The sequence below is a fragment of the Nothobranchius furzeri genome, chromosome 1, assembly GCF_043380555.1.
Source record: "Nothobranchius furzeri strain GRZ-AD chromosome 1, NfurGRZ-RIMD1, whole genome shotgun sequence".
Taxonomy (NCBI): Eukaryota; Metazoa; Chordata; class Actinopteri; order Cyprinodontiformes; family Nothobranchiidae; genus Nothobranchius; species Nothobranchius furzeri.
In genome coordinates, this window is record NC_091741.1 from 59,660,313 (window position 1) to 59,672,550 (window position 12,238).

General features: G+C 43.0%; 1 protein-coding gene and 1 long non-coding RNA gene across 2 annotated transcripts; one reads left to right on the top strand and one right to left on the bottom strand.

Moving 5' to 3' along the window:
• Positions 1 to 249: 249 nt before the first annotated feature.
• slc38a2 (solute carrier family 38 member 2) lies at positions 250 to 7,091 on the top strand. The gene is made up of 16 exons (XM_054739509.2): positions 250 to 537; positions 1,491 to 1,622; positions 1,820 to 1,898; positions 1,980 to 2,095; positions 3,504 to 3,577; positions 3,655 to 3,747; positions 3,845 to 3,917; positions 4,599 to 4,681; positions 4,809 to 4,867; positions 5,131 to 5,277; positions 5,355 to 5,434; positions 5,523 to 5,623; positions 5,846 to 5,970; positions 6,059 to 6,203; positions 6,563 to 6,660; positions 6,798 to 7,091. The coding sequence occupies exons 2-16, from the start codon at positions 1,498 to 1,500 to the stop codon at positions 6,897 to 6,899; spliced, it is 1,500 nt and encodes a 499-aa protein (XP_054595484.1). The 5' UTR covers positions 250 to 537; positions 1,491 to 1,497; the 3' UTR covers positions 6,900 to 7,091.
• LOC129162963 (uncharacterized) lies at positions 6,164 to 6,646 on the bottom strand. The gene is made up of 3 exons (XR_008562973.2): positions 6,540 to 6,646; positions 6,331 to 6,367; positions 6,164 to 6,253 (listed from the first exon to the last, which is right to left on the bottom strand). It is a non-coding gene; the product is annotated as an uncharacterized lncRNA (long non-coding RNA).
• Positions 7,092 to 12,238: the final 5,147 nt, after the last annotated feature.

The following is a 12,238-nucleotide window of genomic DNA, read 5'->3' on the forward strand; positions in this document are numbered from 1 at the left end:
TTGTGCCATGATTATACAACTTCTTAAGAGAGGTTTTCTTGGAGACCACTTTTAATAGGCTCCCGGTGGAATCCTGTGGTTTTCCAGGAGACTCCAGGCTCTGTTTGTATACAATGGACGTCACACACGCCGTGTGCGCGTATCCCGTCTCCTTCTCCTCCCCCCACTGGAGGACTCCTCCCCCTCATCTCCAACTCCCTCGATCTGATGCAATACATATAAAGGGTGAGTCTTGTCTCCTCCTTCAGCAGAACATCCTCTCCTTTCTGGTCGCTTCGCATCTGCGGAAATTAATCAGTAAATAATCCAATAATATCTCCTCAGTGACTCCTTAGAGATCCACTATTTGTGTTTTATATTTCTGTAGTGAAGTCTGATTCAGATCTTCTGATTTGTTTCTTTCATTCACTCGTTTAATATTTAAGATAACCCTTCTCAAGGATTTTTTAAAAACATTTTTGTGAAGAAATTGTCGGGATCTTTTTCTTTTCTCTCCTCATCTAAAGGGATTTTGGATTCCTCTTCTTGCTTCATAAGGTAAGAATGCCGGTATCAATGAGCGGCTGCTGGAAAATTACCAGATGGGAGGGACAGTGATTCAAATTACAGGAAGGTCTCTGAAATTTGAATTTAGTTCATATTTTCTCTGGTTTCATCTCACTGTCAGTTTAACCTTTTATTTCTGAATTATGTCGGTCATAAACAGAGAATGGTGTGGGATAAGTTAATAGAAAAAATTAGATTTCTCATGTTAAGTTAGATTTTTTAAAAACTTGTTATGAACTAAAAGAAAACTATGCCAGGTCATAATTGTTTATATGAATAAATATGTGTAAGGTGATGGTGCTTTTGTCTTTTATATTTTAAAACGCTGCCTGTTTAGATGTAACGTTGGATGAGTGAGTCAGGGAGCCAGGTCCGCGAGGGAGGAAAAAGGATTAGACATAGAAACAACACGTGTCTTTGTTTCTGTTGGAGCCGGATGTGGAAAAAATCCCATAAAATGGAACTGGTGTGGTGTGCTTTTATGTGTCAAAGAAATATATGTTTTTGTCTTTATTTAAAGTTTTTTTTTTTTTTGTATTTTAATGTAGGGCGTTTTACTGAGTCACAAACTTCATCTTATATAAGCGAAAAAGCCTCACACAAGGATAGCAAACTGCTTACTAAATATTTAGTTTATTATTATGATGGTAAATATTTAAAAAGCAGCAGCGCGCGCACTGCGGTATTTTTATTCTTTTTTTGGGGGGGGGGGGGGGTCGCTCAGTCTCCTTTACTGATGATGAGGATGCAACTCCGGTATTTTTCCACTTACCGGTGCGTCATCGCATCCTCGCAAGCCACGCCCTTCTTCTCGGAGACAAGCCACGTGATATTCTTTACGTTATGCTAATGAGCGCGCAGGTTTCTGTTGCTCAGAAACGTGACGCAGCAGGAAATACATGTAAATACAGCCAATTAATGAGCACTTTTCTGGGTTTTTCCAGCTGTAAGATGCCCGGTGAGACACGCGCCGCTTCCAAAACTGAGATGAAGTGTCTAAATGCTGCTGAAGATGATGACAGCCTCAGCTCCAATGACATCCCTTACCCAGAATTTAAAAAAGTCAATCTGAATGGGTGAGGCTCAGTTCATATATATGTGTGTGTGTGTATGTATATAATATATATATGTGTTTGTGTATGTATATAATATATATGTGTGTGTATATATATATATATATATATATATATATATATATATATATATATATATATATATATATATATATATATTCACAACAAATCATCTAAATACATTTTTTTTTCTTTTAAAGCCAATATCTGGATACAGACCCAGAGAGTCAAAACTTCCTCCATGAGAGTGCAGGAAAGAAGAAGTATGAGACAGAATATGTAAGAGCTGCTTTCATGTTTGTCAACAGTTGGTGTTTGTTTTGTTTCCATCGTCTCTGACATGCTGCGTTTCCTCCTCAGCATCAGGGCAATGCCTCCTTCGGTATGTCGGTGTTTAACCTTGGCAACGCCATCATGGGCAGTGGCATCCTGGGCCTGTCGTTCGCCATGGCCAACACTGGCATTGCCCTGTTCATGTAAGCATCACACAGAACATGAGTTCCCTGAGACCTGCGTCAGAATCAGAGCAGCCAGCTGTGGCTTTATCTTCTGCTGCTTCAAGGTCTCAGCTCTGCAGGGTTGTGTTCAGCAGCTGCTGCTCGACCTTGACAAAGGCAGGTGTTGGGTCAGAAGTTCTTAGTTTTAGCGTTTTTGATGATGTGTTATCATGTTTGCAGTATATTAAAGTATGAGGAGGGTTATTTTTTCTTGCCCCCTGTTGGCTTGCCAGTGCATAACATCTGTAGTTAAAGACAGATAATCAGTCCTAGATTATCTTATCTGCTGGTGTTGTTTTATTTTCTTTACTGCAAGGCAAAACAAAACTAAAGATTAGATAAAGCACAAGTTTAAATTGGACGTCTGACTTCAATATGTTTAATCAATTTCCCTCTGGGATTAATAAAGTATTTTTGAATCGAATTGAATCCAAACTGAGATAGAATATGTATTCTGTCAGCAGAAGTTTCCAAAGTTGGGATCCAACTCTGGATTTAAAACTCCTGATTGTTTCCAGAAGAAAGAAAAAGCATAATATAATAGTTTCAAATGAATTGGTGTAAAATTCACTGGAGCTGTTTGTCTTGTCATTAATCTACAGTTTGATTTTGAGGGTTGAGAGCCTTTTCCAGTGTTCAGTTGGACGTTGTGGGTTGTTTTACAAACACACGGTGGCAGGAGAAGCTGCTTAGCCCGGCTAATCCTGATGCACCAGCATTACGTAAACACAGAGGCACGCCAATGTAGGAGATCATGAATGGAGCCGAGGGGCTGACCAATCAGAAACCAGTGTCTACAGGAAGCTGGGATTATACAGCCCTTAATAGCTCCTTTGAGTGTGACACATTTGTCTTTTAACTAACAGGCTGCCATAAAATACCATCTGAAGTGTGAGGATCGGTGTGTTCAAAGTGATAAGGGTGAGGAATTTCTTAGAAAAACTCAGATAAAAGTGAGGCCGCTTTATCAGCTTGGGCTGAGAGAAAATCCTACACCTCGGCACGTTGAGGCTCAAATGGCACAGGAGGATTAATTTTCACCTGAACTATAAATACCACAGGACAGACTGTGCTGCCTCTGCAGCGTCCTAGACAGGTTAAGAGGATCCCATACAGGGAAACCTTTCGTCCTTTACAAACCAGCTGATGCAACTGGAGGTGCCAATTACCCTTGGTCGGCCCGATTCAGCGGTTTTCTGCTCCTGCAATTAAAAACTGCGTTCGACGTTTTTTAAAAAAACCTTCAAACAGCTCAAAATGTTTGTCGACCATCAGAAAAGCACATTAGTTCATCACTTTAGCATCGATTGTTTTATCGTTTTTTTTCTCCGACACTCACACTTTGGTGATGACTCAACAGCTAAATATCCTACTGGTGTGTTTACAGACTTCTCCTGGTGTCCGTGGCCATCTTCTCTCTGTATTCTGTCCACTTGCTGCTGAAGACGGCCAACGAAGGAGGTGAGCCTTTCCCCAGCTGCTGTGTACCTTGTTGTTTAAGCATCACAAGGTACACATGCTTCTGTTTTTCTCCGAAGGTGCTCGTGTTTATGAGGAGTTGGGCCAAAAAGCCTTTGGGATGCCAGGAAAACTAGCAGCCTCCTGCGCCATCACCATGCAGAACATTGGAGGTGAGGGACTGAAACCAAACCTCTACCGAGGAGAATACGTGTTTTTGTTTTATTATTCAGTAAATTGTACAAGCCGCTCTTAATTTTGTCTTGGCAGCCATGTCGAGCTACCTCTACATCATCAAATATGAGCTGCCCATCGTCATCGAAGCTTTTACGGGAGCAAAGGAGTGAGTATTTACCCCCTAAAAACCTTAAATAGATGTCATTTAAAACTAAAACGGCTGACTGAACTGTTCTTTTAGGCAGTGTGCCATTTTAGGGCACAGGCAGTTTTGTTTTCAAACTGGGACAGTAAACACTGCTCACAAGCACCGTCTAGTGGTGAGAGAGCAGAAATGCGTGACCTGCAGCAGTTCAGTTTACCTGGTTTGTTATTTTAGACGGCTAAACAATACATTTAAGTAAATCAAATAAAGGATATATTTTATTTGCAGCTGGTGTTTGTTGTTATTGAGGGGGGGGGGGGGCTTTGGGTGTTTACTGAAACAGCGCCAGCACTTCATAACATCGTCAAAGAGCCCCTTCAGTAGATGAGGTCGGTTCTGCGTGGAGATGGCGCAGAGTGAGCTCACTGCGACCTCACCCCAACTTTAAATATTGATGTGGAGCCCGGCTCCTCAGAGCAGCTTTGTTGTGTCTATTTCTGAGCGTGATGTCGTCATCCTGCGCAGGCTGGACTGGGTCAGCTGTTGGCTTAGATCTCCTCCCCGCCCGCAGCTGCAGATTTAGGTGTCGTTTTAGAAGCGTTCAGGTTTTGAAATAGTTCTTTGCTGGTTAACGAGTTTGTTTGAGACGGAAGTGACTGATCAGAACCTAAAATAAACCTTGATGTGTTGTTTACCTTCCAGTGAATGGTACACAAACGGAGACTATCTGGTGCTGCTGGTGTCACTCTGCATCATCCTGCCTCTCTCACTGCTCCGAAATTTAGGTAAGGTGTGTGTGTGTGTGAGTGTGTGTGTGCGTGCGTGTGTGTGTGCACGTGTGTGTACGTGCCATTTTGTTTAAGTGATTAGTTGATTGGAACAACCCACTTAGACTTGTGTTTATCCTCTCAGGTTACCTTGGTTACACCAGTGGTTTGTCCCTCCTCTGCATGGTGTTCTTCCTGATTGTGGTGAGTGTGAGCCCACTTTGGCTCCTCCCACTTAGATTTACATGTTGTTGCATAAGAGAGTTCCAGATAAATCCTACTAATAATGTAGGATAGGGAAAAATGACGCAATGCTGCCAGAGACGAGAGTCTGAAATCCTAATTTGGTTCCACTTATCTGCTAGATGACTCGTTTAATATAAATAGTGATGTCACTAGAAGCTGCTCATGTCCAGTTTTTTTTTATTAAAGCTGAAATCATAAACATGTTTATCTTTTTCCTTTAGGTGATCATAAAGAAGTTCCAGATCCCGTGCCCTCTGCCTTTCCTCGATGCTGTGAATGAAACCGCGCTAATGGCTAACAGCACCCCCAGCACCATCAACTCCACCGAGGATGTCTGCACACCAAAATACGTGGTCATCAACTCACAGGTAAACTCTTAGATTCGTGAATCTGAAAATCTGGAGTGAAATGGTGGGAATCTAATGTGATGTTTGGCTCCTTCCAGACGGTCTACGCTCTGCCCATCCTGATCTTTGCCTTTGTGTGCCACCCTACCATCCTGCCCATGTACGAGGAGCTCAAAGAGTAAGTGCAAAAGCCTCCATGTTCCCAGGAACGATAACAGTCGGGCCTTTTGTCTAACAAGACATCCTCTCTGTGCTTTCCTCAACAGCCGCTCTCGTAAGAAGATGCAGAACGTGGCCAACGTGTCCTTCACGGCCATGTTCATCATGTACCTGCTGGCTGCCCTCTTCGGATACCTCACCTTCAACAGTGAGTCTCACAGAGGAACAAAGCTCGTGTTAATCAATGTTGGGTTCATATTTAGTCGTGGTATTTGGGGCCACTTATGCAACGCTGTGAAAAAGCCACCCGATGCATGTATCTGAAATGTATCAGGAACGTCTCCCTGGTTATAAAAGAGCATATATCAGGAAAACAATACGTTTAGGTTTCTCCAGCTGTGATTAAGGTTCTCTCTGTTGTCCTTCACAGTCAACGTTGAGGCCGAGCTGCTGCACACGTACTCTAAGATCTACAAAGACGATGTTCTGCTGCTGATCGTCCGTCTGGCCGTGCTGGCTGCCGTCACACTCACTGTCCCCGTGGTTCTCTTCCCCGTAAGTTTTAGGACTCTTGAGTCACTTCTACGATCTGTCAGTAGAAGTAACACCTCCTCTGAGGTGACCCTTCTGTTCTTCTCCACAGATTCGTACCTCAATCATCCACCTCCTGGGCTCCCATAAGGACTTCAGCTGGGTTCGTCACTTCATCATCACCCTGGTTCTGCTGGGTGGCACCAACGCTCTGGTCATCTTTGTCCCCACCATCAAGGATATGTTTGGCTTCTTCGGTTAGTATCCTCATGAGTTACTGGGCAGAGGTGTCTCAACCATTCACAGCCTAAAACAGGAAATATCAGAAAATGTATTAGATAACAATAATAAAATATAGTTTTTAAAAGAATGGGTACTTTTTACCTGTAGTTAGCAGATTTCCCACTAGAGGGCAGAAGACCTGTTGGTTAAAACAAAAAATGTATTGTTAATATTGAAACAATATTAAGTTCTTGTAACTCTTACATTCCCCAGCAGAGGGCAGAAGATCTATATAGATTTTGAGGAAGTCTTTAAAATTTAGTAGTAAAATTCTCAAATGTAATTTGATTTTGTTACTAGGTTAATGTAACCTTTGTGATTTTCTTTTTGTCAGGCGCCTCTGCTGCTTCCATGCTGGTCTTCATCCTACCCTCGGCTTTCTACATCAAACTGGTCAAGAAGGAGTCGATGAAGTCTGTGCAAAAGATTGGGGTAAGAATTCATCAAAGGAGTTGTTTTTGAAGTCTGTTTAGTTTCTGATCAAATAAATCAGGAACCTTTCTAAAGCACGTTACCTGGTTTGTTAGAAAAAGTAACCCTGCTAATCGTGCTCTTTATTTCCTCCTCAGGCTCTCCTCTTCCTGGTCAGTGGAATCCTAGTGATGTTTGGCAGCATGACTCTCATCATCTATGACTGGGTCGCCAACAGCGTAGACAAAACAAAGCACTAGAGGTCGTCCTGCTGTGGGAGTGGAAGCTCTGAGAGCTGGACTCAAATGCACAACCAAGATCAAAACCGGTAATAAAGAAGCGAAACCCCACAGAAATGGACTTGATGCTCCGCTTTAACCCACTGAGCAACAGGTCTGGTCATTCCAAGAGAATGCATTTGAACTTTGTACAATAGGTTGTTGTAGACCACAGAGATGGTGATTTTACTTGCTTTTTTTCTCTTTTGTTGTATATTTTTTAATCGTTCTCATTCCTTTTCATATATATATATATATATATATATATATATATATATATATATATATAAAGTTACAGCAGAAAAACAAGTACGTGCCTCGTAGCTGTAGCTGGTTTTCTTTTTTTTACCTCTGAATTCAGCAAGAATCACCCTGAAGACTGACAGGAGGCCACGTGTAGACTTGAAAATCTTTCTCGCAGTTTTTGTTAAGTTTCTGTTTTTAACCTTGCCAAAAATGTGTGTGTGCTTGTGTGTTTGAGGCATCTTTGTATATTTAAAAGCACTTAAGAGTTCAGCACATTTTCACCAACTCTTCAGTATTTTTACTAAGACTCTGGATCTTGTTTAAATGTTGGAGGCTCACGTATACCGGTGAACACAACCAGACTGTGACGACTGCAGAGTATTATATATATATACATCTATTGGAACTCTTGTAAACGGTATTTACACTAAAGCTTCCTGAAGATCTTGGAACAACACGCGCAGCAACAACACTACTGCTTTCAGGCCGCTGAGCCTTCCGGTTCCACCTCTCCGCTCCGCAGCGGGGAGAAGGGAAACGTAGAATTTTTTTTCTGTATAGGAGAATACTTCATATTTGACCACATTCAGTGGTTGTAGTATTGTTACATTTGCAAACACCGCAGCAGAGTCGGGTACGATCTTTCACGGCCGTGATCTTGAGGTTTGAGTGTTATTGAGTGTGGTTGCACGTTTTGTGCTGTCTGAACGTTTCACCATGAAGAACACGAAATGTCACAAAACGGCCCACTGTTCATCCAACACGCATCATAAAAACTGTTCTGTCAACTATTTATGGGGGAGACCGTTAAATCAGTGTAATTTGATGTATTTTATTGTATTTATATACCGTGTGTGTGTGTATATATGTGTGTACATATAATCTATTGATCAAGTGTAAATATTTTAATTTTCACTTTTTAATAAGAGTGGTTTAGAGCTGCAAACGAGACGAAAGGTGAATTTGTGATGCGGTTTTTTTAAGCCCCTGAATACAAAGATGATGGATCAGCAAAACGTTCTTGTCGCCCAGCGCGGTTCAAGAGAACACCAGTTCCATCGCTTCTAAACTCTTGTTTCAATGAAACATTGTATATTTTGTAATAAATGTCCAAATAAAATCAACTACACTCTAGAACCTGAGCTCTTGTGCCGGCCTGTTTGTGTCTATAGAAGCATCAACAAATAAAATAAATACATTTCAATTTCAGGCAAAGAAAATACCTCCGTAAATATAAAGTGCCTTTTGAAATGATTTAATCCATTAAAGGGACAATGATAAAGTGAGCCCATAAACCTAATAACTACCCTTGGAGGCAATGAATGTATAATAAAAGGGTGCAATGCAATCGAGAGTGTCACACTCACACTATGTGCAAATGTGTTGGGTGGGTACCAGGAAGGAATAACGATAATCAGGTGTTTGTAATAACTGATGACAAGTCTGACAAAAGGATGTTACCGTAAATCCTCTAATACAGGCCGGTATTCAATTAAAGGCCGGGTCTCCAATTTTGGCCGGTGTCAGAGTCAGCGGAGGTAAATAATGGCCGGTCTCTTATTGTGGCCGGATGGCACGTGGTAACAAGCAAGTACGAGCGTCCCAGCGGCAGGGTTATAGTTCCCAAATCAACCAGCAGGAGGCAGTAGAGGTTCACGCAGACCTTTATTAGGCCTTTTCTTCAACGCTTTGTAACGCTACAGACACGATCCTCTATCACGCTCCTACCACACAGAGTCACGGTGTCAGTTAACCATGCTAATTCAACCCACTCCACAGAACACACATCACCTTCCCTGTGGCTTACATAACACTCACACAACACGCAAATCAGCACATAGGAACTAGCAGAACGATAGGAAACACATATAACACAATACCCAGAATGCACCTGGCTTACAACCCCAGCCAGGTCATTACACTATCAAGTTCAAAGAGAACGTGCTGATTATGCTGCAGAACACTCTGGAGAGCAGCAGTAGGGTGTGTATGAACTACAGTAATCCCTCGTTTATCGCGGTAGATGCGTTCCAGACCTGGCCGCGATAGGTGAAAATCCGCGAAGTAGGGACTCCCAGCATGCCCCTCGCGGGGATTCCCTTCACGTCGCACCTACGTCACAAACCGCGGCTATAAACGGAAGTTGCCTTTCCAGCTCACCACTCAGTCATCGTTTCTTCAGATTCACGATCAGAGTTTCCAACCTACCGATCAATCCAACGAACTATCAGCTCATAGTAAGTTATCTTACTTACTTCTGGAAAGCCCGGCATTTCCGTGTCACTTCGTTGACGCTCGAACGCTCGGGGGTTTCCTAGATCAGCCGGCGTTTCACCGACGCTATCACTTCCGCGTCTGTGAAACCACGCTCCCTATTGAATTATCGTATGATCACATTCTCTTTTTGGGGGTAAAACTCAAGTGCCAGACCGTAGGTACTGACACGCGATCGTTCATGTCGGTTAATTTTTAATGTTTTCTGTCTTTTATTTGCGCCTGATGTGTATCGCTGCTGTGGAGCGGGGCGCATCAACTTGTCCTCCGACGCACAGATCACAGCAGGGAGCGCTCAGCTGTTTTCGCGGTCGGTAGATCTGCCTCCTGAGCACGGCCACAGTAACAATCAGGTGTCGCCACCTCAAAAACTAATTTAACACGCGATCGTTCATGTCAGTTCATTTCCTTTAATTTTTTCTGTCTTTTATTTGCGCCTGATGTGTTTCGCTGCATGCTGTGGAGCGGGACGCTGCGCGCATCACCTTGTCCTCCGACGCACTGATCACTGATACAACCGCCAAACAGCAAGCGCTCCGCTGTTTTTGCGGTCGGTAGATCTTTTAGAACTGCAGTTCAAAGGTAACTCATGAGGTGAATATATATGAACCCAGGTAGCAGTTTTTCTTTAGGATTGAGAGGAGATGCAGGAAGAACAGACAGGACAGAAAAATAGTCAAATAAAAACAAGTTAGTTTTTGTACCTGCTGGTTGCAACAAACAGACACCATTGAAGGTCATCAGAAGTGAGGAACAGAAAATGAAATAATTATTTTAATGTTTAGAGCAGCAGGAACTCCGAGAGGCTGCAGGCGCATCAGTGAGTTTGCAGCCGCTGCGCAGGGGGAGGGGGGAGAGGGCTGAAGCAGGGGGAGGGGGGAGAGGGCTGAAGCAGGAACTACCGTTGTTAAAAGAAATGTGTTTAACTTTGAAAATGTGGGCGCACTTTTAATTGTCAAAAACTCCAGCGAACCATAGTTCATTTTGCTCAAATAGAAATAGAGGCCTGCCTCTAATACTGGCCCTCCTTCCAATAAAGGCCTGGAGCTTGATGAGCTTGAGTCAAATACAGGCCCGGGCCTGTATTAGAGGATTTACGGTATTTTGATTTAAAAAGTGAAAAGGAAGAAGTTTTAAATGCGTTCATTAGATCTAACTTACATAAAGTTACACCTAACCTACAGAATGAAGTAGAAATCGTGAATGGTCCTAAACTACCCTTTGAAAGGAAAAGAAAGAAAATGATCTGGTGACTCAAGAAAATATCACGAGGCGCTTCACATGAACAAAAGTAAAAAAAATTAAAAGGATAAAAAACTTAAATGATTAAAGATATATCGTAAAAATGAGAAAGAAAAAAAACTTGTGAATAAAAATGTAAGGAAAAGGAAAGAGGGAAATCAGTGGATCCTGGGAAAGGTAGAAAGAGCAGAATAAGGAGAGGGTGGTGTTGAAGGTCACACAAAAGCCAGCTTGAACATGTGAGTTTCAGTTGCTTTTTAAAGGAGACCACTGAGTCCACTGATCTCAGGCCAGAGAGTTCCAGAGTCTGGGGGCCACAGCAGCACATGATCTGTCACCTTTGGTCTTTAGCCTGGTGCGCTGCACAACCAGTAGGCTTTGGTCACTGGACCTCAGGGACCTGCTGGGGGTGTAGGGACTGTGAAAGTCACCAATGTATGAAGGTGTGGATAACTGTCTTAAGTTCAGAGCAGGACAGAATGGAGCTCAGCTTAGCAACGTTCCTGAGATGGAAGAAGGAAGAGTGAACAAGATAACTGACATGAGAATCCAGGGTGAGAGCTGGGTCAAAGGTCACGCCAAGATTCCTGATGGAAGGTTTGGTGTGAGAGGCAAGCTGACCAAGAGAGTCTCTGACTTTGGGAACCAGCTTGTCTGGGGCACAGACGAGGATCTCTGTCTTATCTTCATTCAGCTGAAGAAAGCTCCCAGCCATCCAGGTTTTGATAGAGTCTAAGCAGATGTGTAACAGCTGCAACTTAGACATCTCATGGGGCTTAACGGAGATGTACAGTTGGATGTCATTTGCATAAAGATGGTAGGAGATTCCTTTAAAGGAGCTCAGGATGTGCTGCAGAGGAAGCAAAGTAGAGGCCCCAGCACAGATCCTTGTGGGACACCATGGGTGAGGGGGGTGGAGGAGGACCGAAACTTTGAGACGGCTACAGAGAAGGAATGCTCAGACAGATAGGAGAACCACTCCAGAGCAGATCCTGATTGGCCTTCCTTGTCTCTCAGCCTCTCCAGTAGCAGGTGATGGGCAACAGTGTCAAAGGCTGCAGTCAGGTCCAGCAGGACCAGAACAGAACAGTCCCCTGCATCACTGTGAGTCAGAAGGTCATTAGAGACCCTAAGAAGAGCTGTTTCAGTAGAATGAGCTCTACAAAAACCTGACTGGAAGCTATCATAGATGTTATGTTCATCAAGAGCAGCTGTGAGTTGTACAGTAAATTGTATCAGATCTAAGTATCTCAGTATGTTATATCAGACTAAATTACAGTATGTTCATGCCCTCACATTAGCCTGAAGTAATTTCTAATTCAGCTATAATGGAACGGCCTGTTTAGGTCAAAGGTCAGATATTCTCCTTCAGGTCTTGTGAGAGATCAGAATCCATGGTTCAGTCTTTAACATCAAGTGGTCCTGGAGCAGCACCAGACCATCACACTACCACTACCATGTATGACCATGACTCGGTTTAGTGCACGTGCTCCAAAAGTGGGGGGCTCGCCCCTTAGGGGAGAGATGTCGCAAAAGTTGTGAATACATATGTCACTTCT

Bases quoted from the DNA above. Each gene is read 5' to 3' on its own strand.
- slc38a2 (XM_054739509.2), top strand. From the start codon at position 1,498: ATGCCCGGTGAGACACGCGCCGCTTCCAAAACTGAGATGAAGTGTCTA. The intron at 4,682-4,808 runs GTAAGGTGTGTG...TTATCCTCTCAG, and splicing joins CTCACTGCTCCGAAATTTAG to GTTACCTTGGTTACACCAGT. The intron at 6,204-6,562 runs GTTAGTATCCTC...TCTTTTTGTCAG, and splicing joins GGATATGTTTGGCTTCTTCG to GCGCCTCTGCTGCTTCCATG.